This window comes from Macrosteles quadrilineatus, unplaced genomic scaffold, assembly GCF_028750875.1.
Source record: "Macrosteles quadrilineatus isolate MER2022 unplaced genomic scaffold, UCM_ALF_1.0 Scaffold_4__1_contigs__length_99947679, whole genome shotgun sequence".
NCBI lineage: Eukaryota > Metazoa > Arthropoda > Insecta > Hemiptera > Cicadellidae > Macrosteles > Macrosteles quadrilineatus.
Window position 1 is genome coordinate 77,901,459 of NW_026542597.1, and position 25,735 is coordinate 77,927,193.

Below are 25,735 nucleotides of genomic sequence, written 5' to 3' on the forward strand. Positions count from 1 at the left end.
TACGGGGGGTTTTATGGGGTAAAAATTGGTTTTTCTCACTTTTGACCCTCAAAACACAAAATTTCCCAATTTCTCTTTAGACCTTTTTAAAGAGCTTAAAAAAACAATTAATTTAGTATATAAAAGTATTTTTGTTCGGTTAATAGTAACGGAGAAAATTTAAAAAATTTTTAATTTATAATTCCCATGTTATTCTTATGGAGATTATTGTAAAATATTGTAGTTTGCTTGTTTATGGATATATTTTGTATTTTGATCAAATTTATTTATTTTGTACTAAGCTATCAATATTTTACAAAAAAACACACTTTATTAGTTTCCTTGTAGCAGCAAACCTAGGTACTCGTTAAACTTAATGTTATTAAAATATATTTAATTGAAAATCAATTAAGACAAATGGAAATTCGCTTAGTCGGCAGGTTTGCTGCGGCGGGGGTATTTATGATTTTAAAAGGCATGGTTAGTAAATAGTGTAGTTTTGTCAGTACCACACACATAAATTATCTACACTAATTTGATTGTTCATCCCCAGAAATTAGAAGTGACGATTTCAAAATAATGATTTGGGAAAAAACAAAAAAATACAGTGCATTTATATAATTTACTTAGTGATTGAGTAAATTTGGCAATTTTCCTTATTTTACAGCTACACTAAGTAGGCCTATAGGGCCTATTAAAAGAAATTCTTTGTGTTGAAAATAATAGAAAAGTCACAGATTTTTCTTAAGAGAACTGGTTTGCACTCAGTTTAATTAGAAAGAAAAGTTGAATAATTTTCAGGTATCAAAATAATTGCCTAAAAATCTAATTCTGTCTCTAATGAGTTTTAGAAATTTTGTTGCTACAAATCTTACCATAGTTTTATTGTTTGCCTAGGGTGCAGCATCCAGTCTTCACTCAGATAGTAACAGTACAATTATTTTGATTGTCAATGTTACCTATTTAAAGCTATGCTATTTTTACTAATGTTAATGTTTATTTATTTGTAGATTAAAATCTTCTCACTTAAAAAATACAAACAGTTTATATTATACAGTGTGTTGAAAACAGGTGGGGATATAATTTGTGCAGTGATTCCTTCAGTCACAATAAAGAGAAAATCAAGAATAAATTTTTCCCAAAATCACTTCATTAACCAAATATCTGCCATTTTGTATTTTTTACAAAAAAGATTTTTATCTTAAGATTGTTTCAACTGATCTTTATGAATCTTGGTGAATGTTAAGGTTAGACCCGTTAGAAAAGGTTACATTGATCAAATTTAAAATATCAAAATGGCGGCCATTTTAATTTTTTACATTTAAATTAGCCTACAAGAAAATGGCTCATTTTATGAAAAAATGTCAAGAACACTCTTATTTAACATTTAAAATGTCCTATCAAATGACACTAAGTTCAAATAGATCGAATAACAAATAACTGAAATATCTTGATTTTTACTTTACAAAATGGGGTAGAATAAGGCTAAGCTAGTTATTACATTTTTTAACTTGGTAATATTGGATGGTAAATTAAAAGTGTTCTTGACATTTTTCCATAAAATCAGCCAATTTTTATAATTATAATTTAAAGAATTAAATTGGCTGTCATTTTAAAAGGTTGTATTGAGTCAAGATAATTGTTTTCTAATATGGGTTTCTTCTGCCTTATCATATCATACATACCAATTTGCATAAAGATTGGTTGAAAAAATCTAAAGATAAAAATGTTTATGTAAAAATACAAAATGGCGGACATCTGGTTAACAAAGTAATTTTGGGAGAACAAGTTTTATTCTCAAATTTCTATTTATTTTTTATCCAAGGAATCAATGTAAATCATGTCCCACCTTTTTTGAACACCCTGTATTTAAGTACCGGTATAATTTTTAAAGGTTGCAACCGAATTACAAGTCAACTTTCCTGGACAAAAAATGTAGGTGGTCTTAGATTCTGTGATTACCTACTGTATGTCAAATCTAACAAAGGCTGTGGTCAATCAAAAGTAAATAAACAAAATATACTTGTATTTCTGGTGTTAATAGTATAAAAATCCATTTATTTAGAAGTATTTGTTAAATTATAAGAAATAAGTAATTTATTTGGCCTAAATGCATTGGAAATTTCAGTAGACATTGTATGATAATAAAAGGTTTTCACAAAAAACCCAACATTTCTTACGCCAATGACACTTTTAAAAATGTTTGGAAGGAAACAGTTGGAACCTTGGTTTTGTACTATATCTCTCCATTTGTTCTTAATCGTCATTAATCCTTAGCCTAATGACAAATGGCATCTTGTGATTTGAACAGGTAAAAAACTTGTTTCTTGTACAAATAAACATTTTTGTACACTATTGTACACACATGTGTGATTGATAAATTAAGTACTCCAAATGGATTGTTATTGAAACTCTGTTGTTGTTCTTTTGTTCAAAATGGTTTTGTTTGTTCCAGGAATGGTGGGAAGAAGAGGACGCGATAAAACCCTGTCCTCCAATCCCTTGATTACAAAACTAGTTTTGTTTTAATTTATTTTATTTATATAACTTTATATAGCTTACTGTTACTTTTTTATAGTTTATTAGTGTAATTTATTTTCCTACAAAATATTTTATCAGATATTATTTTGCTAGTTTTATGTGGTTTTCAATGTTAAACAGTATAACTGTTACATTAAAAGTTAAACTTTAAACATTGAATGAAATGAAAGACTCGGGAGTGGTTGTCAGCGGGGCTGCTGCTCAGCAGATAATTGTTACAAACAATAATATCATTCAGAAAGAAACGTCGACCATAATGAGTGCACGAAAACTTCCAAAGAAGAGAAAATTTGATCCGTCAGAGTTAGACGAAACGGATAAACCAGTTATTTCAGAGAATCACATATCCGGTGTGGTAGTGATGCCTCCTCAGTCTATGGCTGTCGACTACTCCTGTCTGAGCACTTCCAAATACCAGGAAGTAGAGAGGAGAACATCCTATGATATGCCGCCGGTCATAAAAGTCGAAGATAGGAGCGAGCCTATCTTACCCAAAGAGAGTGATCTCCCTGAAGAACCGACAAACTTGAATATACAAGAGATGAATTTGCAAAGGAGAATAAACGGAAGAACAGACATAGACTTGCGAGAGTGGATGGATCACAGAGTTTTAGCGAAAAAAGAGCAATTTTACTACCCGGGTAAAATCCGGCAGGCCGGGTGTAACGGGGAGATTTGGGTAGAGTTCGATAACTTTGAGGGGAAAATGGCCATCTTCACTGATGTTTTGTGTTCTGGGAAATACAATGTGATTAGTGACGCAAGCCCTTCCCTGCAACAAATACATTTGGGTGTGCGAGTGTGCGTGAGGGCGGCAATAGACGATAGTCAGACGGGACAGACGGTGTTTGTGGAAGGTTATGTCAGTAAGATCATGAACTCCCCTCCGCGGTTCTTGGTGAAACTGAACCACTCTGGGGCAGAGACTGTAGCAAAGCGGGCGGAGTTGCGACTGCTGCAGCCTCCGTGGAGAGATGAGCTGGAGGAGTCGGAGGAGAGGAACGGACAAATACCTCTACAACTGCAACATGTAGTGCCTACCTTGCAGCCCTCAAACAACTACTACAGGTCAGTGCCTTGACAACCTGGGTAATTTTTACAATTTTATTTTCTGTTTAGGCAATTTTAACGTTTATTGTAAGGTAAATATCCAAACTCTGTTTCTGTTAATATCTTAAGCCCCATCACAAATGGCATCTGACGCCTCAAAACAGTTAAAACATGATTGTTAGCTATCTAAAAGCTGGAATAATAATTTCTTAAAAATAAATACATGAACTATATAGAGCATAATTTATTGTGGATTTTAAATTGACATTTTATCGTAGGGGGTCACACTATGAATGTTGCCTAAAGTAAAAAAAAATCCTAAAAATTGGGTGTCATAAAATATTAGTTTAAATGGTTTTCTATTGCGAAGGTCCATGACAACGTCTCCTCTCCACAACAACATGTCAGCGACCCCGATCAGTCTACATTCTGTGTCTACGGCTCTGTCTAACGCTAGCGGAGATGATCTCAGACACCGCAACTATGAGGACTTTGAGAGTGACGACGATCTGCGCAGAGAAGACATCTTCCTTCTCACTGATGCAGGTAAGGGTTATAAGGGTGTTAGTGTTAGGTTAGACTTTTTTTTAAAGATTAAAGTTAGCTCTTTCAAAATTCCACTTGCAAACAACTATCCATGCAAGTAGGCCTATAACTCAACCAAGAAGTTAAAAGGCTATACTTGACACATGCTGAAACCTGGAAGTAAAGTTTAGAGGTGCAGTAAAACCCCTTTTACCCGCACCATGTTAAACCTAAACACAGGTTTATCAAAACCATAACAAAATAGGTCTAATCAATTGGAAAATTGAGCCCGACTTGAGCAACAGTGTAACGAAGCAAGATAACGCGGTTCCTTATTATAATAAAGAACAAAATTTTAGAAAACAACTTATGAACTAGATTTTGTGTATACAGTTTGTAGATTTCAAGTTAACAGCTTTTTAACTTTTTCGAGCTGTAATATCCTTAAAAAATTGTAATCAACCGAAAATAAGGGTTATCCAAAATGGCCTCACTCCTCTGATACAGAAAAATAGAGGTTTTACCGAATAACCCAACTAATGAAGCTGAAAGATTTGCCTAACATGTACTGCTACCTGGAAATGAAGTTTAGATGTACTATGCTTGGGTTAACCATAATTTTTAGTGCAGTTGGGTCTCAAGCATGGCCTAGTGGTAAAAAGAGATGTAGCCTTGGCTAGAAGATGGTATTGCAGATTAAGGGTTTGGTTTGAATCTATTGTTGGTCGGTGTACAAATAATGAAAATGTCACCTGTCTACCCAACTTTCCGTAAAACATAGTAAGAGGCGTATCCAAATAATCGATGGAAGTCGACTCGAGTGAATTCTTTACAAGTTTCACCAGTAAACAGGCATTTGGCTTATTGTATGTGCCCAATGAAAACTTGTTAACCAAATTTGTATTAAGAAATTAGGTAAGACCCCAAAATGTATCTTTAATTAAATAATTAAACATTGCTAGTGGTAAATGGTTAATCTAACTTTATGTAAGTCAGTATTACACCCTACTTATCAACTGACCAATAATAAACGTCAAAGAATCAGTTGCTGAGAGTGTGTCATGTTTATTATCAAGCGATAAGATAGCAAAGCTAAAGTTGTTTGAATAAAGGAAAACAAAAGATTGTTCGTATTCCTTAGTTTTAATATGCGACTAACTAAAATGATTCAAAGTAAAAAAATTTCAAGTCAATAGTTATACCATGATTTGTGTGTTGTTTTAGTAGTCAACACTCTTGTTCTTGTCCTTTTCCAAGTTTTCAAAAGTTGTCAATTGAGTAATTTAGTAATAAGTACAGTCCCACAACTCCTTTTGGTGCTGAAGTAGACATCCCCTCTATATGCACCAGATGTAGCTGATTATTTTCAAATATAACAGATACATTGAATTATCCACATAGAGTGTGCTCTAGTCTCAAATTTGATTTTCTCTCTTAGTTTTGATTACTGAGATAGTTTATGTGACTCAAATGTGCCATAGTCCATAGTTAAAATAAATTGTTCTTTTAGTAGTTGGTTAATCAGTCGGCGGATCAACAAAAATGAGTAGGCCTAATTACATCAGCACACCCCCGTCACTGGCTTAATTCAATCACGTCAGTTTCTCTTCTCGCCTACGTCCGTCAATAGTTAAAGATACCACTCAGTTGCATATTGTGTGTTGGATTCAGTGGAATGTTTGATTATTCTGCAGATGGCTGCAAGTTGTCCGGCAGCAGCAAACGCAGCAGTATGCAGAGCCGAGGCAGCACGTCTAGTCTGATGGATCACGGCAGCATCACTCCCCGCTCCACCCCCGCTACTCCCAGGTATGGAACAGCATACGGTTACTTAGCAATAGTCACGAACATCCGTTAGCTTTTTGTTAATAGGTAAAATAATGCTATTATTTTTTACAACTATTACTTCCTTGTCCAGTGTGTCTTAGCTGGTTGCTCTTAATAGGAAGACATGGTTAGCCTTGTTTCATTTTCTAACACTTTAATTTTCAGATATCTGTCATATTGTATTATGTTCTTTCTTCCCTACTTAGGTAATCTGTTTTATTTACTTACATAACCATACTTACTCCTGTGGCCATTGAAAACCAAGCGGTCTTGGCTTTGCCAACCATGTGCCTCCAGGATCCTCTGTCCTCTGCCAGCTCCAGGTCTGCTCCCATACTCCTTAGGTCCTTTGTAACTTCGTAAATCCATCACATACTTTGTCTTTCCAAGGGTCTCCTGCGCTCCGAGGTAGTACCTCTTATCACCTACCATCTCTCTCTCTCCTATTTGTTGATTGTGGCCCAACCACCTCAACCTTCTACTCTTTACCATTCCCACAATATCTGGATCCCTATATAATTCCCTTGACTCCCTATTTTTTCTTATTCTAGAGGTATAAAAAAAAGCCACAACGTTAGATGTTTCAGATACTTTTGATAGCTAATCTGACCATTTCTACGGTGTTAGATGTTGCACTTGTTCAACTAACTTTATATTTCTTTCATCTACCATTTACCTTCTTTCCAGTAGGTAATATGATATTTTGTACAGCATTGGATGTTCTAAACGCTTGCATTTGTTATCTGCGTTGTATAAAGTTGTGTTTCTGATTGACTTGTTAACAAAACATTTCAGATCTCAAGCTGCGACGCCTCATAAGTACAAGAAGGGAGACGTAGTGTCCAATCCGAGTGGTATCCGTAAAAAGTTCAATGGCAAACAGTGGCGGCGGCTCTGTTCCAAGGATGGCTGCACCAAGGAGTCTCAGCGCCGAGGATACTGCTCAAGGCATCTCAGTCTTAAGGGAAGCAGTCTGCGAGCCGGGCCAACTAGCTTCCCTCGGTGAGTGGCAAAACAGAGTCGGAACCAATTGTTTTTGCCCTCTTCCAATCCTAGGATACTAGGATACATAGGCTAGGCCTGGATAATGTTAACCTTATCATGCCTTTGGCGATTGTTGCATTTGATTTTGGAACCATGGGACTTAAGTCCTATGCTACACTAGACCAGCTCGCTAATAACGTACTATTGGTTGACATGTAGGTTAACGTTTTGATTATGGTTGGTAGACATTCCATTTCCTGTTTTGATGCGAGTTTTAGAATTAAATTGAAAATTAGTTGAATTGAGTGAATTGTTCACTTCTTTTTATCACGCCAACTTTTTAACCAAGCCAAACTATTGTAAGCTATTGCGTATTTTATAACGCTAATCATATCAGTAAAATATCCAAGGGGTAAAATATAATTTTAATTTTAGACTAGCACACTATTTAACTAATTCCAAAAACAAATTTGTACACGGTTTACTTTGTAAATTGGCTCGTAAGCCCTTTTCATATTCCACCATACTAAAGCCATGTGTACTCCCCTAGTTGGTGAGACAGTTGTCTTCACCAATTGTCATCACGTGATTGCGGGAGGGTCGGAGGCCAGTTGTCCTGCTTGTTGTCCTCAAGTGTACACCCCAATACAACTGAATTTCAGGGCAACTGTGAGGGCAGTTGGTCTGAAGTGTTGACTTGAGGCCAATAATTTCATGCCAGTCCGTTGACTTCTGACAATTGTCTCACCAACCAGCTTAACAGCTGTTACTACCATTTAAATGCTACATGGATGCTACATCTCCTATAACACAATTTATTAATTTTTTTTTTCTTTTTACTGAAGTATTTTAACACTTCAATTTGTTAAACTTGAGCTGAAATAGAGTAAATTTATGCTCTAATAATACAATATAAATTTACTATAATTTTGACTTCAAGTTATCTATGAATTTTGTTTAGTCTAAATGTTGGGTATTTACAGTAGTTCCAATGTACTGCACTTAATTTTCTATTTTGTTTTTTCAAATCTACATGTAATTCAATACTTTTTATTTTAGAATAGAATTTAGCAACCCCAATAATCATAGCTTGTATCTACTAATGCAAGTAGTTGTCAGAATATGTTCTATAATAATATAAATGCTGTGCAGGGGCAAGAGCAGTTTGTTGGACGGGGAGGAGACCTCACGAGACTCAGACACGTCTCCTAACTACGGAGATCGTAGAATCACCGGACGCTTCGATCCTGAGGAAACTGAGGCCGCTAACATGCTTGGTGAGTCTCTTATCTGATTGTGAAGTCTGACTCACTACATTACTTACTTACTTACTGCCATGGCCACTTGTACCCAAGCTGGTACTTGGCCTCGCCAACATGTTGTTATAGCTCTTATAAATTTGTTCTCAAAGGTTTAATCTTCTTTTCCGTGTTTTTGCTCAGGATCCAATTTTCCCCTCCATATAAAAGAACTGGTCTAATTATTGTTTTGTAGGTTCTAATTTTTGTTTTCCTTGATAACTGGCTACATTGTGGATCATAAATATTATGTAATAATTCTGCTTGTTGACCCTTGCCACAGTTCCTGTTGCTGTTGCCTGTCACAGTTCCTCTTCCACAACCATCTGCTAAATCATTTCTCTGATGTCCTTATCCATCTAAACTTATCCTTTCACCTTCTCTCACGTTTTACCTTCCAGTTAATAATGTGTGGTGATAGTTGATAGAAATCCATGAATGTCGACTACCATCCATTTTTATAGTCAATGTATAATAATAAAAAAATAATGGTTCAAAAAACAATCCTAAGAACAAAACAGCTGAAATACTGGTAACTGTGTATGGATTTTGTACTGAGAACTGAGATACAAAACAATGTATCGTACTGACCTTAAGACACCTAATAATTTTACAGAGCATTATGCTTAACTTATTATTGTAGGGAACTTACAGGGAATGGTGTTATGTTGATGCAGTAATCAGTTTTTTCTTGTTCTTTTAGTCTTCACCTATTCTTTATGAAGTAAAGTGTGGTAGAGAGTATTCAGTCTGTATTAGTATTGTTAATAGGTAACGATATTATTTTAAGTATAGACAGATTTTTACATTCTCTAAATTTAGAAATATATTTCAACTATCTACAATAATATATTCATAGACTCAAAACGCTTAACAATTATTTTATGTAAAGTAGGTTGAATATTTGTTTGCACAACAAAGGTCCAGTCATCTTTCAAACAATAATTCGATAGTCAACTTTGATCGTAGAAGCCTACTTACAAGAAAATTTACCACAATGAACTTTTGTGTCTAGTGTCGCTGGGTAGTTCCCGCTCGGCCACGCCAGCGTTCTCCTCACCCACCGGCGGCCCGGCTGTGTCTCCGTGTACCATGCAGAGTCCAGTGACTGTCGGCCCACGACACAACATGTTCCAACCAATCAACAACAGCCATAACCACAACCACAATCACTCCCACAACCGGCCGCGGCAACCACATCCTTCGCCTGTCCAACACCACTTCATGCTCGGCAACTTCCAACAGCATGTGATCAGGTGAGGCTCGAACCCTAGTTGAATGAAACATTAGACGAGTTTTGTGTCCAGACGAAATAAAAAACCAAGAATTGTATAAAAATTTTGATGACTGGGGTTAAGTCTGTGCAAGAATTTTCTATGGAACCGTACAATTTGTAATAATCTCTTAAGATTATTATGTACAAGGATAGGGATCAGCTAGCTTACCTGGTAGATAGAGTCCAGATTAGCCTTGATTACACATGATATATTGATTACACATGATTACTGTGTTGTGTCATGTGTTAATGTGTAATCAAGGCTAATCTGGACTCTATCTACCAGGTAAGCTAGCTGATCCCTATCCTTGTACATAATAATCCTAATCAGCCAATTGGCCTTTCCTTAACTCCTAATAATCTCTTAAATCATTTAGCCTTTTGCAGTGTGTCCCTTCATCGTTGGAGATCCATTGAGAGTTTTTTAGGTTTTAAGAGAATTGCAGTTCCACAATTTAGTGTTGATAAAACAATCGTGGTAGACACTAACAATGCTGCTTTGACTAACCATTTTTGCTATAGACTCCATAGTATATTTGATAATAATAACACTTTGAGTCTATATTTGAATTTTTGGAATTTGTTTTAAAATTTAAAATCCCTGGATCTGTTTGACTATCAAGTAGCCTACTGTTTGTGGTAAAGATGACAAACCTAATGTTAACGGTAAGTTTTTACTTAAACATTTTGAATTTTACCTCGAAAACCTGAAATTTTCTTTAAATTTTATTTTCATACCCTGCTAGACATCCTTACATGATTAATGTAAGACTAAATTACTTACGTAATTCCCGTCACAGCTCAATAAAATATGTCTATTCAGGACATGTTTCGGTGTTAAAACACCATCGTCAGCTTCAGGTACATAGTGTAGAGTTGATCAGTTGTTAACATCGTCAGAAGATAAACACAGTACGGACACGAATAAATACATAAAACAATTAAACATTTAAAAAACAGGCCTGTTCTAACAAAGATGACCGACCGCACAGGTAGCAAGGGACAGACTAGACCAGCTTATGCTTATCAGTTGTGTGAGAGAGAAAGAGATATTGGGCAAGTATCAGCTGTTGTAGGATGGACGGAGTTATTGATGAGTGAATTACATGATTAATTGAACTAAGGAAGCTAGATAAAATTGTTTCCAAAACAGAAAAAATACCAGCTGCAATAAGTGCAAAGATAAATCAAACATGTTTTTGTACTTCAAAGTATCGTCTATGTACATTGCAATTTTGTTCCATATCCTTTGAATGTTCAATTACTCTGATAGAAATAAAACCGTGCAATTTTTACAGGCCAGAGCTGGTGAGGCCGATCATGATGCAGCAAGGGTCCCCGCCTGGTGGAGGTATGGCTACAAGTGTGATCCGTATATCTCCGGGGCTAGGCGGGGCTGCCTGGAGAGGGGACACTCCCCCACTGCCCCCCGCACCTGCTCCCCCACCTCTCACTCAACACAGCGTCGTGGTCAGCTCTCATTCACATAACATACTGCAACAGGCGCTTACAGCTGGTGATGTGAGTACATCACTGATGTTACTAGTCCTACTGATATTATAAGTGTGAAAGTGGATGTATGTCAGGGTAACAGGCTTACCAGAGTGGGATAGAGTTCGCTTTGGCACAAGAAAAACAAAACCTTAACCCTCTTAGTGCTACGGCGCTCTACCCAATGTCATAGTGAAAGTGCCAGGCCACGCTAGGCAATCTGAACCAACATTGCAAGGTATGGGGAAGTCATTACTCCCTAATTTTTTAACATATTTGAGAGATATTTTTATGTGATGACTGGAGGCTACTAAATTATTGTGTTACTATTATTTCATATTTAGTTTTCTTAGTTTTAAGACGCTGTAACTCCTAAATGAGTAGCTTTAGAGAAAAAAATGCCAAAAATTAAATGTTTTTAAATGGCATTTACTTTCTAAACAAATCAATATAGTGTCTTCCATAAGAAAAATCAAAGCCGGCGGTTGTATTGGAAAAATGGCAGGTAAACTTATTTCTTCAACTTGACCAAAATCTTTGAAATAAAAAATCCAAGGCAGTTACAATTTAAAATTTTTTTATCTCTTATAACTTTCGAATAAACCAGCTGGCACACTTATATCAATCACCCTGTATAGGCCTACAACGACCTCGGATAACCGGGGCTTGTATAATCGAGAGTGTACTACACTGTATTTTGTTATGAGAAATGTTTGACCAGAATTCAATTAAAATGCAATTGAATTAATTTATTAACTCTTCCAGCCCCTATAAAAAAGTAATTTCTGGCCATATATGGCCATATCAAAATTCCATATATGGTTTCATAAAGCCATATATGGTTTTTTATGGACATATATGGAAGCAGATATGGCCAGATGTGGTTGTATCCATATATGGTGGTGTCCATATATGGTCATATATGTAGTCTATATATGGAATTATTGGCCATATATGGCCATACATGTTTTCTATATATGAAATGATTGTCCATATATGGCCATACATGTTTTCTATATATGAAATTATTGCCCATATATGGCCATAAATATCCTCCATATATGGAATCATGGTCTTTATATGGCCATATATGACTCCCAGGTATGGAATTAAATTACTCATATACGGAATAATAATTTTCCATTTATGCTCATGTATAAATGAGTTTTTGACAATAACTGGAATTATTATAAGGAATAGTTGCCACATTTGGATTTTGTAACTGGACTCCCAAACACTTCTTATAATATATATAATACTATAAATCTTAAAGTTTGTGAGTTTGTGTATTTTCTTGTTGCTCTCGGAAGCACAAACTACTGAACTGATTGAGTTGAAATGTGGTACAGTGGGGGGCAGATAATATAGGCATTTCTCATTTAAAGTAATTAGTAGTAAAGTAATAAAGTATCCAGATTTGAACCCAGATGACAAAATCCTGTACGTACATCTATTGTACAATTTTACTATAACGCAACAAAATCTTAAAACTGACGTATAATTTTAAAATTGTAAGTGTAGTAGGCCTAAATAAAGAGAATATTATATTAATAATTAATTTATTGTACCTTTGCTATCAAACAGCTGCAAATATCTATGTCACGTAGTTAGGCTATATTAATAATAAAATTCTTCAAATGACATAAAATGTCTAAGAAAATCTTGTTTTACGAGACCAAATACAGCTTCTCTTATTCGTAATGGGTTTTGTAAAGACATCTGATATGAAGCGGTTGTGGTGTAGTGGTCAAAGGGGTAGACTCCCACGCTGGAGTCCCGGGTTCGAATCCCAGTCGGCTACTTGAAAAATTTGTTTTGAAATTTTCAAATTAAAAATTTTTATTATGGTTTTAATGCATAGTTTATAAGATTTAATGTAAAAATATGTTTAATAGTAATTTTTTTATTTATTTATATATTTTTTATTAAAAAATTTCCATATATGGGGGATTCCATATATGATCATATCTGGTTATATTTGGTCCAAAACCAAATATAACCAGATAAAAAAAATTTTATATGGCCATATATAAACTTTTTCATAAGGGAGGGCTGAATTAAATGAACGGCTGGAGCTTAATTATTTTTTTGCAAAAATTCAAAAACTAAAGTGGTTATGTTTTGTATTTATTTTGCTTGAAATAATTCGTTGATCATAAAAAAAAATCCTTAGCTGAACTAATTTTTGTTAAAAAGTTATGAAAAAAATAAATCTTAATCTGACAGATATATCCGTCTTAGGCCACAAAAAACATTACTCGGACAGATATATCCGTCTGCCGTTCATATTTTGCCATATTTTGCTCTTCGCGATAATCACAAAGTATGAACACTGCCAATAATCTTAAATATTCTTTTGGGTGGCAGACGGATATATCTGTCAACCTTAGGCTATTCCTTCCCATGTTTTATTTTTTATCCAAAAAAAGTGTTTATCATTCTGAAGTAAATCTACACCAAACTCAGTTCCGCTCCCATGTCCTCATTCCCATTCCCAACTAATACTTCCAACCATTTAATGACTGTTCTTCAGGTTCATCATATCCATCACATTCCATACTTGTACTTTCACTAGAGGTCTTTCAGTGGTCGAAAAATCATATATAGGATGATTGAACAAGTAAACTCATTATGACTGCTATAACATATATTTTATGTTAATTTTGTAATTTTTAATTTTTTCTTTATTTTTTTTATGTTGTTTATTTTTTTAACCACTGCTTCATATTAATTCTTTATATATATTTTTGGTGCCGATGGTTGGGAATGTTGTAAGAAAGAATTTTTATGTTGTTTATTGTCAGGAAATGCTTAAGACACTAATGTTATTTATCTGAAACATTTTCTTTTACACAATGCTTTTGGTAAATAATTGTGATAAAGTTATTGATATTAAATATTTTTTTTACAACCTAACAAAAGTTATCTAGGTATTAAATAAATGTATGAATGAAAATTACCAAATAATGTATTCACTTGTTTAACAAATCAATATACTTTACAGTACAGTAATTTTTATTGAAATTATATCAGTTACATTAAAATTTACAAAATGTTTTTCAACAATTTTTGTTTCTTTAGCTAAATAATTTATGTAGATATTTTTCAAATTTCAAACTACTCTAAACGTTTGAGTGATTTCATGGTTAATATAGCAATCAGCTGTTATCAGCTTTGCTTCTTTCCAGGACAGGTTTTTTCAGGCAAACAGACACAACCTGCTGTTGATATGTTGTGGATTGCAAGCAAATCTTGCTTGATGGAGCTGCTCATATATTTGAATATTGCAATGAAAGTGATAAGAATTTTCAAGTTTTCTGAATACCTTGACAATAAATAGATTATTTTAATCTATGACTATAGTTTGTGATTTATGATGGATTTTAACAGGTTATTAAGAATGTCAGGTGGGCATGTAAAAGAGTTTAAGGTTAGTTTTTGATATTGTAATATTTTATTTGCACAAAACCATTTTAATCTAGATAGTCTTGTTTAGTGTTTAAAAATAATTTAGTTTTTATTTATTTTAGAAAAGAGATTGATGAAAATATTTATATTTGACAAGTGTTTTCATGTAGGTTATTAAAATTTGAAGAATTTGAATTTGTAGAATTTTAGATTGTAAACATTAAATATGCTCATTTATTTTTATATTATCTGAATTTATTATATTTATTGACGTTAAGAAGTTGAATGTTAACAGGACAGATGCAATATTATTTTAAATTGTAACTGAAAAAGGCTAATCAAGCAATACAACAATGGGACAGTTTTAGTTGTTTGCAGTCACAATATAGTATGAGAAGGTCATTACAAATTTGATCTATTTTTTCCAACATATAAGTTTAGAGATTATACATTGAAGGTAGAGTTAATATTTTTAATTCTTAAATAATAATTTACTCGACCCTTTAGGTTTAGAAAAAGTCTTAATTCTTATAATCTATTTTCGTACATTAAAAACCGATTAGGCACTTGAGCTAATGCCCTAAAATTCTATTCTGTATTGCATAGAGACAAACAAGGCATGATAAACAATGGACCTTGTTTATTTTGTCTGTAACATTTTGTAAAACAGACATCTGAAAGCAGGCTTTATTGAATTAATTTCTTGCATAAAATTGCAGTAGATTCATCCTAAATAAAAGTATTTTGTACTTGAATATCTAAAAATTTGCTTGGATTTTTATCATCAATAACTTGACTGTTTGAGTTGATATTTAATTAAATTTTTTGATTATTATCATGATTGGTTCTGAATCTTATACGTACGATAATTACATTCTTTGTAGGGCATTTGGTTTTATTTGGGGGATAATAACGGTTTTATATGTACAGTTTTATCCTCTAAAAAATGAGAAAACAATCTTATGATTTTTATATGTCATTGTACTCGCATAACTTATTGATCAGCATTTACGCGTTATTAAATTTACAGAAAGTAATTGAATTAGTTTAATTGAATTGAATTGAATTAAATTGATCACCACTTACCTTTGCTTTTATAAGTTGCATTTACTGTCCTGTGAGTCAACAGTATAAGTGAAAATATACAGGGTGTCCCGTAACTATCTGGACACTTTTATATAGCGTTATTCCTTAGGTCAAAACAAACACATTTCACCATAGGAACATGGGTCTGTGGTGTATAGTTTACCGACTGTCGGTATTTATGTGTTTTTTACAAAAAAATTAATAACTCTTAAACGGTTTGAGATAAAAGCTTTGATATTTTGCAAAAATGTTAATCTTATTAAGACCTATTCTCGTTAGAAATGATACTAAAAATATCATTAACCATTTCAAAATGGTGGCCATTTAAAATATTTGATGCCAAATTTCACGAAAACTGTTAACTTACCAAAAAAGTTGCAAGAGACAAAAAAGTTTTTAAATTTTACGTAGTTTTCAATTATACCTTATTTGTTAAGATTGGATAAATAATAATAGAGAAACGTGTTGTTTTCGTAATGTATGACCACTTTTCTCCATTTAAACAATGCTAATACTCCTTTTACGTTGTTTAGCATTGTTTAAATGGAGAAAAGTGGTCATACATTACGAAAACAACACGTTTATCTGTTACTATTTATCCAATCTTAACAAATAAGGTATCATTGAAAACTACGTAAAATTTTCAAACTTTTTTGTCTCTTGCAACTTTTTTGTAAAGTTAACAGTTTTCGTGAAATTTGGCATCAAATATTTTAAATGGCCACCATGTTACTATGGTGAAATGTGTTTGTCTTGACCTAAGCAATAACGCTATATACAAGTGTCCAGAGAGTTACGAGACACCCTGTATATTTCAAGTGTTATTAGACATATTTTTATTTACTTCCTGTAAGAAACTCAAACATGAATAGAACAGAAAGAGAGAGTTATAGATCACTTTTGCCCCACAGGTCCATTACACGGGGGTTTAGCTCTGCTCCAAAACACAGACTAAGCAACACATAACTTTTATTAAAAACCCAGATTTGTAATGACTATTCTATCTACAAATCTTCGTTCTTGTATTTTTAAGAAATAACTCAGGCCACTTTTCCCACATATATTTTAAATTAAATGTAGACTAGTTTGTAACTGGTATGGTTCCCAAATTTTGGGAAATGTATATTTTTCATCTTCAGGTGTATTAAGGTACATTAAATTTGGGATTTTCTTGAGACCACGATTCTTGTCCACGATTTAAAAACTTTAATGGGAGACAATAATGATGTGTCTATGATTGCGGGAAATTGTATGATTTTGCTGGTATTCCATATGACTAATGATATTGTCCCTACGATTGTGGGAGACAACAAACTACATTTTACCTTGTTGCTCAGGAAGAATCATCCTATTCCTTTTCAGTCAAAGAATAAAAATCTCATCCCAAACTAAAATACAATCCCATCCATCCTTAAACCCATCTATCCTAGTAATAATCCTAATCAGTTTTGTGATTTCATTTTACTGACCGTGTAAAGCAATGTATGTGCGACTTTGCAGGTACACAGCAGTGATAGACTGCAGCGCAGCAGTCAGCAGTTGTCCACAGTGGTGGTGGAGGAACCGCAGCCGCAGCATCACTCCGCAGCACACAGTCACACACAGGAGTCTGTTATCAAGAAGGAAGTGTCGCACCAGCCAGTGTACATCAAGGAGAACACCCCTCCCTCTGTGCTACAACAGGTAACGGAAGGAAATGTGGGAGATAGTAGGGGTCTGCTGGTATGAAGTTTTTCTTCAAATGAAAAGGTTAAATACCTGTTGTACAGTTCGGCCAAAACTTCTGTGCGCAGGGACGGGTCGTTACTAGCCGAACTAAAACAAACGGGTACCGGCTTCTGGCAGTGCCGGTGGTAGGAGTGAGTGAGTGGCAGGACACAAATGTTTTCACAAAAGTACCCCCGCCAACCCACTCGCCTAGACCCGACCAGACGTGGTCGCACGCACAGAAACTTTGGCCGAACTGTATTGTCAATGATCCGTGTTTAAGTCTGCGAACCAATGTTTGAAACCTAAAGGTTCATTTTCAAGCTGTCTACCAAGTGGTTTGGCACCACATTGTTTACATTTTTTTTTAATTGAATATTATATGAATTTTTTGTTTATTATAGGATTAGCTCTAGCTACCTAGGCTAATGAGTACTATTTTAACAATCTAGTGGGTTTTCTTTATATGTAAGTAAATTGATATTTTTACCTCATTGATTACTTTTAGTGTACACATCCGCTCGAAGGATAGAATACTCAATACTTACCACAAGCTGTATGTTGCAGGGGAGCAAGATACGAGTGGGTCTCCACATTGCCACAACTGCTGTAGACTCACCGCCTTCCCCTCCCCCGCCACCGGCCAACAACATGTTCCAACAAGTCATAGTTCACCCTACGGAACTGCTGCCTGTGCTGCCCTTCCACAACAAGCCAGCGACCCCGGCCGACGACCAGCCTGAGAAGAATGAGAATGTTTCAAGTAGGTTAACAGCAAATCTTGTTCAATATTTCACTGTTAGGTGAAGATTGTTAATTATATGTACAGTAGAACTATAACCATCTGGAACAATAGGGACCAGACCCTGTCCAGGTGATAAAAAAACTGGATAGTTAGATTTTTCAAGAAAATGGTTATTTTTTAGCTGAAGACAGTGAAACAAGACAAATGAATAGATTCCGGCCAATTCATACGACATTAAAATTCACTCGCTGTATGACGCAGACTGCAAACAACTGCAATGCACTTGAGGTTACTTAGATAACTGGTGATCTGGGTGATTGTACAGTAGTTTGGACAATTGTTGTTCTATTGTTTCTACAAATGGTTAGATATTAAAATCTTAAATACCCAGTTTATTTAGCGAATAAGTATTTTTACAAGTTTCTTAAGTTGATAAAATCAACATTTAACACAACTTATACTTAATGATGGAGTAGCCTCTGAATCATTAATTTAAACATTATTATATAAGTAGAACATCCGATCCAAAAACGTCAACCTTACTTATCCCTTGAAGTTGAGAAGACAATGCTCCTTTTACAGGGACCACATCATGTGCTAAGTAGTACTAAGTTTTTTTTTGTTTATTAAATGTATTTTTATTAATTATATCTTGTGTACAACTACTATGACGACCTCAACCTCAAGTGATAAGGAAGTTTGTTGTTGTTGAACCTGGTGATGTACTTATGTTGAGAGCGAAACAGCTATAGTGGCACAAACAATACAGGATCGTTTGATAGTAGCACTGTTATAAACCTGGTATTTGCAAAAATTTTACCCTGCAACAAGTAAATTATTATCATTTTGACATAAAATTATACCCTACTGTCAGACCCGTAAATTACAAGGAAAAATGTGGTTCGGATTCCACTATAAACTGTAGGTCCCTTAGTTGCCATTAGCTGTATGGGCTATTAATTAACAGCTGTGTCTAAGGAACATGTCGGCCTTAGTCACTAACAAGACTACAAGATCGCGCCACTCATCCTACACTCATCCTTCACTCATATTTGGGTTAAAATACGCACATAGTGGCGTCCCCATCTTAACTAATTGATAATTGATAATTGACCCATATCACTAGTTGCTGCTGTTCCATATGGTTGTTGTGTCTACTTATGTATCCAAAAGCCAATTGTACAACTTGATGTGTTATAGGCACCAACGATGGCTGCGTCGGTCAGACGACATACTCGTGGGAGTCGCTAGTGCCACTGCTGGCATCGCCCCCTGCCTCCCCCCCTCTATCGCCCCCACTCAGTGCCCCACCCCCCGTACCTGAGGAGGACGATGATGTGTTTGAGTCGGAGGACACAGTCGCCGCTGCAGTCGCTGCTAGCAATGATGCAGCTGGCAAACGACGCACACAGTCACTCAGTGCGCTGCATAATAGCAAGGAGCCGCAGAGCCCACTAAAGGTCAGGAGTGGTCTTTTGTCAGTCTTTGGTTTGGCTTTTAGGATTGTTATTACCTTGAGATTAGGATTACATTGTGTTAAATTATTTTTATCTTCTCTTGTTTATATGAAGTTTGGTTTAAAAAAATTCTGCGGTATTAAAAGTCTAATTAGGGTTACCTATCAAAAAAGTTTTTTTTTATGTGCAAAGTTTTTGTATACTTACTTTTGGGAGTTAATCATGTTGGTGGCTCAGTAGTGCTATAACCTAAGAATCCTAGGAAGCAATATTGTTTGCTCACCATTTGGTGTTGCTTCCTATATTCATTAGTAAAGTAACAAAAATTCTTGTGTTGTACTTACTTTTATTTGCATGATATGTTCCATTCTCAGGCCCTAACGCCACCTAGACCAGTAAATTTAAGGTGAAAAAAGGCTGCCTACAACTTTTTTGAAAACTATTTTTATTTATTTAGTTTGATATTTTAAAATTACTAGCTTATTTTTCCACTATAAGTACGCTAGGAATAGGTTTTTCCAATTCTGGTTAAGACCTAATTTTCTACATTTAGTACTAACCATCTGTATGATTGGCAGTTCAAGGCTAATCAAAATCTACATGCTTTCGATAAAAACCCATCTTGTATGAAACATCTTTTAGCAAATGATATTTATATCTAATATTAATAATTTCTTTTTTCAAAGAGGGAGGGAAATCTTGAAAAAATGTTCATTTGTTAAGGGGTCTGCATACTAATATGGAGATGCCTTCCCACCTCGCTCTTGGCTACCCACTATAACAACTCCCTCTTCTTGCCCTTTCTCTAACCATGTAATCTTGGTATTACTTCATGGTCAGATAGGTTTTGTCTCCACGTTTCAGTTCCTCCATTTTATATTCCATGTGCTGATTGCTTCCTATCAGGTTTCAACTGGCCTTGTTTTCATCGTGAATCTAGAAAGATTCCCTGTGTTAATGATCTGGCCTAATTAATTATATTTCAAGTTGCTTACTCTTTTTCGTAAATTTGCTGCACCAAAAGATTTGCATACTCCACATCGTCTGGGGAGCGAGCTGGCGTAGTGGTTAGAGCGCGGGACTTCAGTCCCTGAGGTCCCGGGTTCGATCCCCGCCAAGTCACCAATGGATTTTATCTAAGTGATAATACCGCAACCCCTAGGTCTAGCCTGAAGTAATGTGAAAAACAATCCCAGGTTCGTGCCTAGCGTCCTTAGGGACTAAAAAAAAAAAAAAAAAAAACAAAAAAAAAAAAAACATTGTCTAACAAATTATTTAATCTACTATTCCATTCATGTTATTTATCAACAATTGTGTCGTTGTTTTTACAAACATGAAAAGAATGAGGATTTATTTTGCAGGTGAAGGAGCGAGATCGTATACGACGGCCGATGAATGCCTTTATGATCTTCAGTAAGCGGCACCGAGCCTTGGTCCACCAGCGCCACCCAAATCAGGATAACCGCACAGTGTCCAAGATACTCGGGGAGTGGTGGTATGCTCTAGGCCCAGAGGAGAAGCAGAAGTACCATGAACTCGCTTCTGAGGTGCGCAACTCAAATTCTCAATATGTATTTTTGTTTGATTTATTAGATGAGCTAATTAATTTACACTACTAAGCACAGTGAAGCTACTATGTCTACGTTCATGTTAGGAGTAAAAAATAAATCCGATGGTAGATTAACTTAACCAGTTTTGAGATGGGAATAGGAAAAAGAACAACTGAAACCAATAAACATGGTGTTAAAAGTTAAAACATGGTGATTTCAAGTAATATTTTGTTCATTTCAGCTGTCAAGTCCTTTTAATTTTTTGTGTGCAACATTTTTTTGTTTGGGTGCAAACAAATCTTTTTAAAGCAGTCCATGTATATACATTCTTAACCTCTGTCCACAGGTGAAGGAAGCCCATTTCAAAGCACATCCGGAGTGGAAGTGGTGCAGCAAGGATCGCCGCAAGTCGTCCACAGGCTCCGGCCGAGGCAAGCTAGGGTCCGTGGACGAGGGGGTGGAGGGAGCTGGTGTATCCGTCTCATCCCCAGGCCCACCACCTACCCCTCCAGCTGTGCAGGAGGTGGAGATATCTCAAGAGAACACCGAGGTACCATTATCCGTGACTTCAGACTTGTCTTAGATGATTTTTAACTGATCATTTAGTTAAAATCCATTGGTGATTGGTGGGATTTGTACCCAGGACCTTAAGACCGAAGCCTTGTGCTCTATTTCCAGACTAGCTCGCTCCTCAGTTAAAGGGATAAATGTGAATATTTTCCATCACAATCACTAAAATTGTTTTTTATTAGGGTACTTTCTCATCTGAGGACAGGATCAGACACTAGATCATTAGGATTAAAAAAGAATTTTACCAACTGTGTAAGAAAAGGTTTGCAGTTGTCTCTTGAATATCTTTTAAGTCATTATAGACAATGAAATGAAAACAAAGAGTGTAGAAGTCATGTTTAGGTAAATCCTATCTCAATGTGTAACAGTCTCCGTAAAGGGTTGTCTCTATACAGAGAGGGGGGGGGGAGTCTGCTATTTTGTTCTTATAGTGGATTGGGTAGGTTTATTATTGCTTTAGGTTTTCTGGATGGAGGTTAAAATATGCAGTTCCTTTCTAGAACGGTTTTCTTTCTGTGGAAGTTGGCTTGTGAATTGGAAGATTGAAGTCCGGTACAATTTTTTAAATATCTGTAGGTCATGTTTGTTAAAAGGTTTCCCCCCCCCCCCAAAATAGCAGCTTAGTAGCTTCTCGAATCAAATGCTTTGAGGTTCAGTGTTTCGTAATTCAAGCCCACACGTGTGATTAAATATGATGATTACCTACAATCTATTTGTGTGGACACTCACAACATGTTTACTATTGAGGCATTATCACAATATGCAAAATAATAATCATCAAGCCATTCAATTGAGAGTCATCCAAATAGTGGTTTTTAACACAAATCTTTTTACAGGTTATATGTGAAGAACCAGAAATAGATCTCAAGTGTAAGGAGAAGGTGACGGACTCTGATTCAGAGTCACAAAGTGAGACGGAACCTTTGTTCCCTCAGCAACGGTTCAGCCCTGTGTCAGGGGTCAAAGCGGAGGTCACCTTCAGGCCTAAACCAATCAAAGCAAGGTAACAAGATAACCTATGGTTGTAAGGTATGAATAGTAATTCCAGAACCTTCTGCGACCATGGAAAATCTGTAATACTTTCCTGGTAACATCCTGGTGATTCCCTACAGTCCCGACATTGTAAATTCATTGTAAATTTTTGTCGTACAAACTTTGCAGACAGCTATTGCTTTAACACCCGAGATTTCTGTCCCTTCTGCCAGAAAAACGAGTAACATTTTCAGGTTTGTCTTCAACATTATATTTTTAATTTATGCTTTATTATTTATGAACTTACAATAGCATATGTGTTATTTTTCAAGTGCTGTGAATAATTTGATAAATATTTATAGTAAATATTAAACCACTGTGTTTTTATTTATGGTGTATCTTAACTTCACATCCAATCAAGGCAGGAGTGTGTGTTTACGAGGGAAACATCTCTGCAGTGTCAATGCTACCACTTGTCTATGAAAATGATACAAAAGATGAAAAATTATTTACTTAAACAAAGTTCTGTAATCTGTCTATGTGTATTGATCTATAAATAGACTGTGATGCCATCCCATTTTTGCCAATAGCTGTTCTTAGTTTCCTTATTCTTTTTAGTATTACAATAAATAAACAAATATGATTGAGAAAACCTGTGAATAATCCTGTGAATTTCATTGTCAAATTTAAGTGAAGACCCTGCATGGCCAGAATTAGTCGGAAGGATTATATAAATTCAATAATTGCCTGACGTAGGTTGCCGTCCGGCAGTCTGGAGAGTGGCAGCAAGTTCCAGGCAACGTCTAGTGGTGGTGAATCTTCTGTAGCCGTGTTGTCCTCCTATCCTTACCACTCTCCTCTCAACCCTACTGGAGTGTGTGCCTTCCAACCAACCGGCGGCGCCTTCAAGACGATGCCTGTCTCTCCAAAGGTACGTTATATTTGAGGTCTAAAGGTACGTTATGTTTGAGGACAAGAGTTAATGAGAGAGTGTGACTCAAAATGTACATGTTTTAGATGAGGGTCAGGAGACAGGTTCCATCATACAGAGTATATTAATTTAAAATTATCTTTTTTCCTTGCTGCTTTGTTGTTAAATTTAAAATTAAAGTTAAAATTTAAATGTTTTTTATGTCTATGTTATTAGGTACACTTTTATAAAACATGATCCCCAAGGCTTTTAAAGAAGTTCTCACACCTGACATTTTCATAAATAAATATCCAAAGGATTGAGCCAGTAACTCAAGTCTGAGACACTTAATAATAAACTAGCAACACTCCCCTTTCAGTGTTGATAAATTACTGAACAACTTAGTGATCCACAGTTTTAATTAAATAGACTGAAGTTATAAACCTTTTAAAATTTGTTGTCATCAGATTCCCCATCTGTATGCCCAATCTTTCAGGTGTTATGATTGTGGTTTGGCCTAAGATATTAGATAATACTGATGTTTGTCCGTAGGTTGTTAAGAGCGATTCGTACCCGGTATCGTCGTCTGCTGCCACTTCCACTGTTAACTGGAGTGCGACAAGCTCTCAAGGGGATGACTGGCTCAAAACCACCACGGGTAAGTGTGTTTAACACATTCAGTAAGGGGGTTTGGAATTGGTCGTTTGAAAACGGTTATTTAGTGGCTCAGTTGGTAGCACGATAAACTATGAATCCTTGGCAGCTAGATCGTTGGTTCGCGTCTTAGTGTATCCACTCGGTACATAATGAGATTACACCTACCAACCTGATAAGTTAATCCGTAAAAATATTATATTTCTTGCAAAATGTTATGTTCTTGAAGATATTGAAATTCAAATGTTAACTATACTGATCAAGATTTTAAATTGTAGAAAAAGGAGGATAGCAGCTAGCTTACCTTGAAAGTGTGGGTAGGCCATAGAACAAGTAGAAAAACACATAGCACACAATATTTCGTCCCCTAAGGGACTTTGTCAAGTGTAGAGAAAGAGTTTATGGTAAGCTAGCTGCTATCCTCCTTTTTCTACAATTTAAAATCCTGGCCTAGAGCCTTTCCTTAAACAAAACTATACTGATCAAGAGTTGACGATGTCAGTTAGATGTAATGTCAATCATTTGTCTGCAGTTCACTGCAAGATACCATCATCCCCAGGGGTGATGCACACTGTAGCCAGCAGCCAGCCGGCACCAGCCAAGTCTACAATGGCTACCTCGTTGGCTAGTAGCCAGGCGGTGGCTAGGAGTGCCAGCCAGACCTACACTAGGATTACCAGCACTGCACCGCAGACTCAGGCTCAGGTATTGCGTCAGGTTCTATCATTCATAATATTATGGAACACATTAGACCTGAGATGGGAAAAAGATTATTTTGCACATCCTGAATTATTTATGTTGGAAAAACAATGTCTAAACTATTCTCTCACTGCAAAACCCAATGGATTTTATTCTTGGAAAAGATTTGAAATCCATTCAGATCTCAACTGTTTCGTTACTTTGTTAATACAAAAATTGTCTAATTGAGCTTAAAGGGTTTTGGAAATGTTTTCTTCTCTAAGTAGAAAATGTATCCCAATTAAAAACTTGCTCCAAAAAAGATTTGTGTATCCTAATAATCCACGCAGTTCAAAATGATTTTAAATTGCAGTTAAAATTTAATCCTGCTTAAAAAAAACTTGAATTTTACCCACTCTGTCTGTTTCAGGTGTCCGTGTTGAATGTGGGTACATTACTAACACCACAGAATGTAAGTGTCAAGTCGACTCAGAACACAACCATTCTGCAGCCCAAGGTGTCTACCTTCCTCCCCAACATCAGCCAGGCCAACATCAAGACACTGCCTGTGCTGCAGACGACGACAGCACGGCCTCAGCAGAACTATCAGCAGCCGATGACTGTCACGATTCTCAACCCGGTGGAGTCTGGGTTGCTCAACACGCTGCTGTTCAAACCCATCAGCAGAGTGGACTCGGCCAACAACACTACGCAGGGAGAGACTGTGCAATACGTGCTACACAACGGACGAATTCAGAATGTCTACGTTCCCGCTCAGACTGGCTTCCAGATACCGATATCGGGTGAGTGAGAAGGGTTGGGTGTGTGAGGGTGATGTGGGAAATTTAGATTATGTGAATTGGAGGTTGTAAAATTACTTAAATGGACATTGTTGTTGGGGTTTCTACCATTTGCTCGTTGGATTGATATTTTATCATCTACGAGTGCATCTGGCTTACCTGAGAATTTTGTAATACAGCGAACTATACATGCAGCAAAGAAAAACACACATGACATAACTGATACA

The 25,735-nt window shown here is 35.8% G+C and overlaps 1 protein-coding gene across 2 annotated transcripts in view; it reads left to right on the forward strand.

The window, feature by feature from the left end:
• The first annotated feature begins 2,592 nt into the window (after positions 1-2,592).
• The window catches only part of LOC128992681 (uncharacterized), a 32,839-nt gene continuing 9,696 nt past the window's right edge, over positions 2,593-25,735 (forward strand). For both annotated transcript variants that reach the window (XM_054416380.1, XM_054416382.1), the window contains exons 1-17: positions 2,593-3,588; positions 3,941-4,116; positions 5,790-5,904; positions 6,718-6,924; positions 8,059-8,183; positions 9,220-9,460; positions 10,779-11,001; positions 16,966-17,148; positions 17,740-17,935; positions 19,118-19,377; positions 20,736-20,921; positions 21,271-21,474; positions 22,331-22,497; positions 23,223-23,397; positions 23,929-24,034; positions 24,563-24,735; positions 25,139-25,511. In XM_054416380.1, coding sequence (XP_054272355.1) covers positions 2,684-3,588; positions 3,941-4,116; positions 5,790-5,904; positions 6,718-6,924; positions 8,059-8,183; positions 9,220-9,460; positions 10,779-11,001; positions 16,966-17,148; positions 17,740-17,935; positions 19,118-19,377; positions 20,736-20,921; positions 21,271-21,474; positions 22,331-22,497; positions 23,223-23,397; positions 23,929-24,034; positions 24,563-24,735; positions 25,139-25,511 — 4,015 coding nt within the window. In that variant the 5' untranslated portion in view covers positions 2,593-2,683. The remainder of the gene's footprint in view (positions 3,589-3,940; positions 4,117-5,789; positions 5,905-6,717; positions 6,925-8,058; positions 8,184-9,219; positions 9,461-10,778; positions 11,002-16,965; positions 17,149-17,739; positions 17,936-19,117; positions 19,378-20,735; positions 20,922-21,270; positions 21,475-22,330; positions 22,498-23,222; positions 23,398-23,928; positions 24,035-24,562; positions 24,736-25,138; positions 25,512-25,735) is intronic.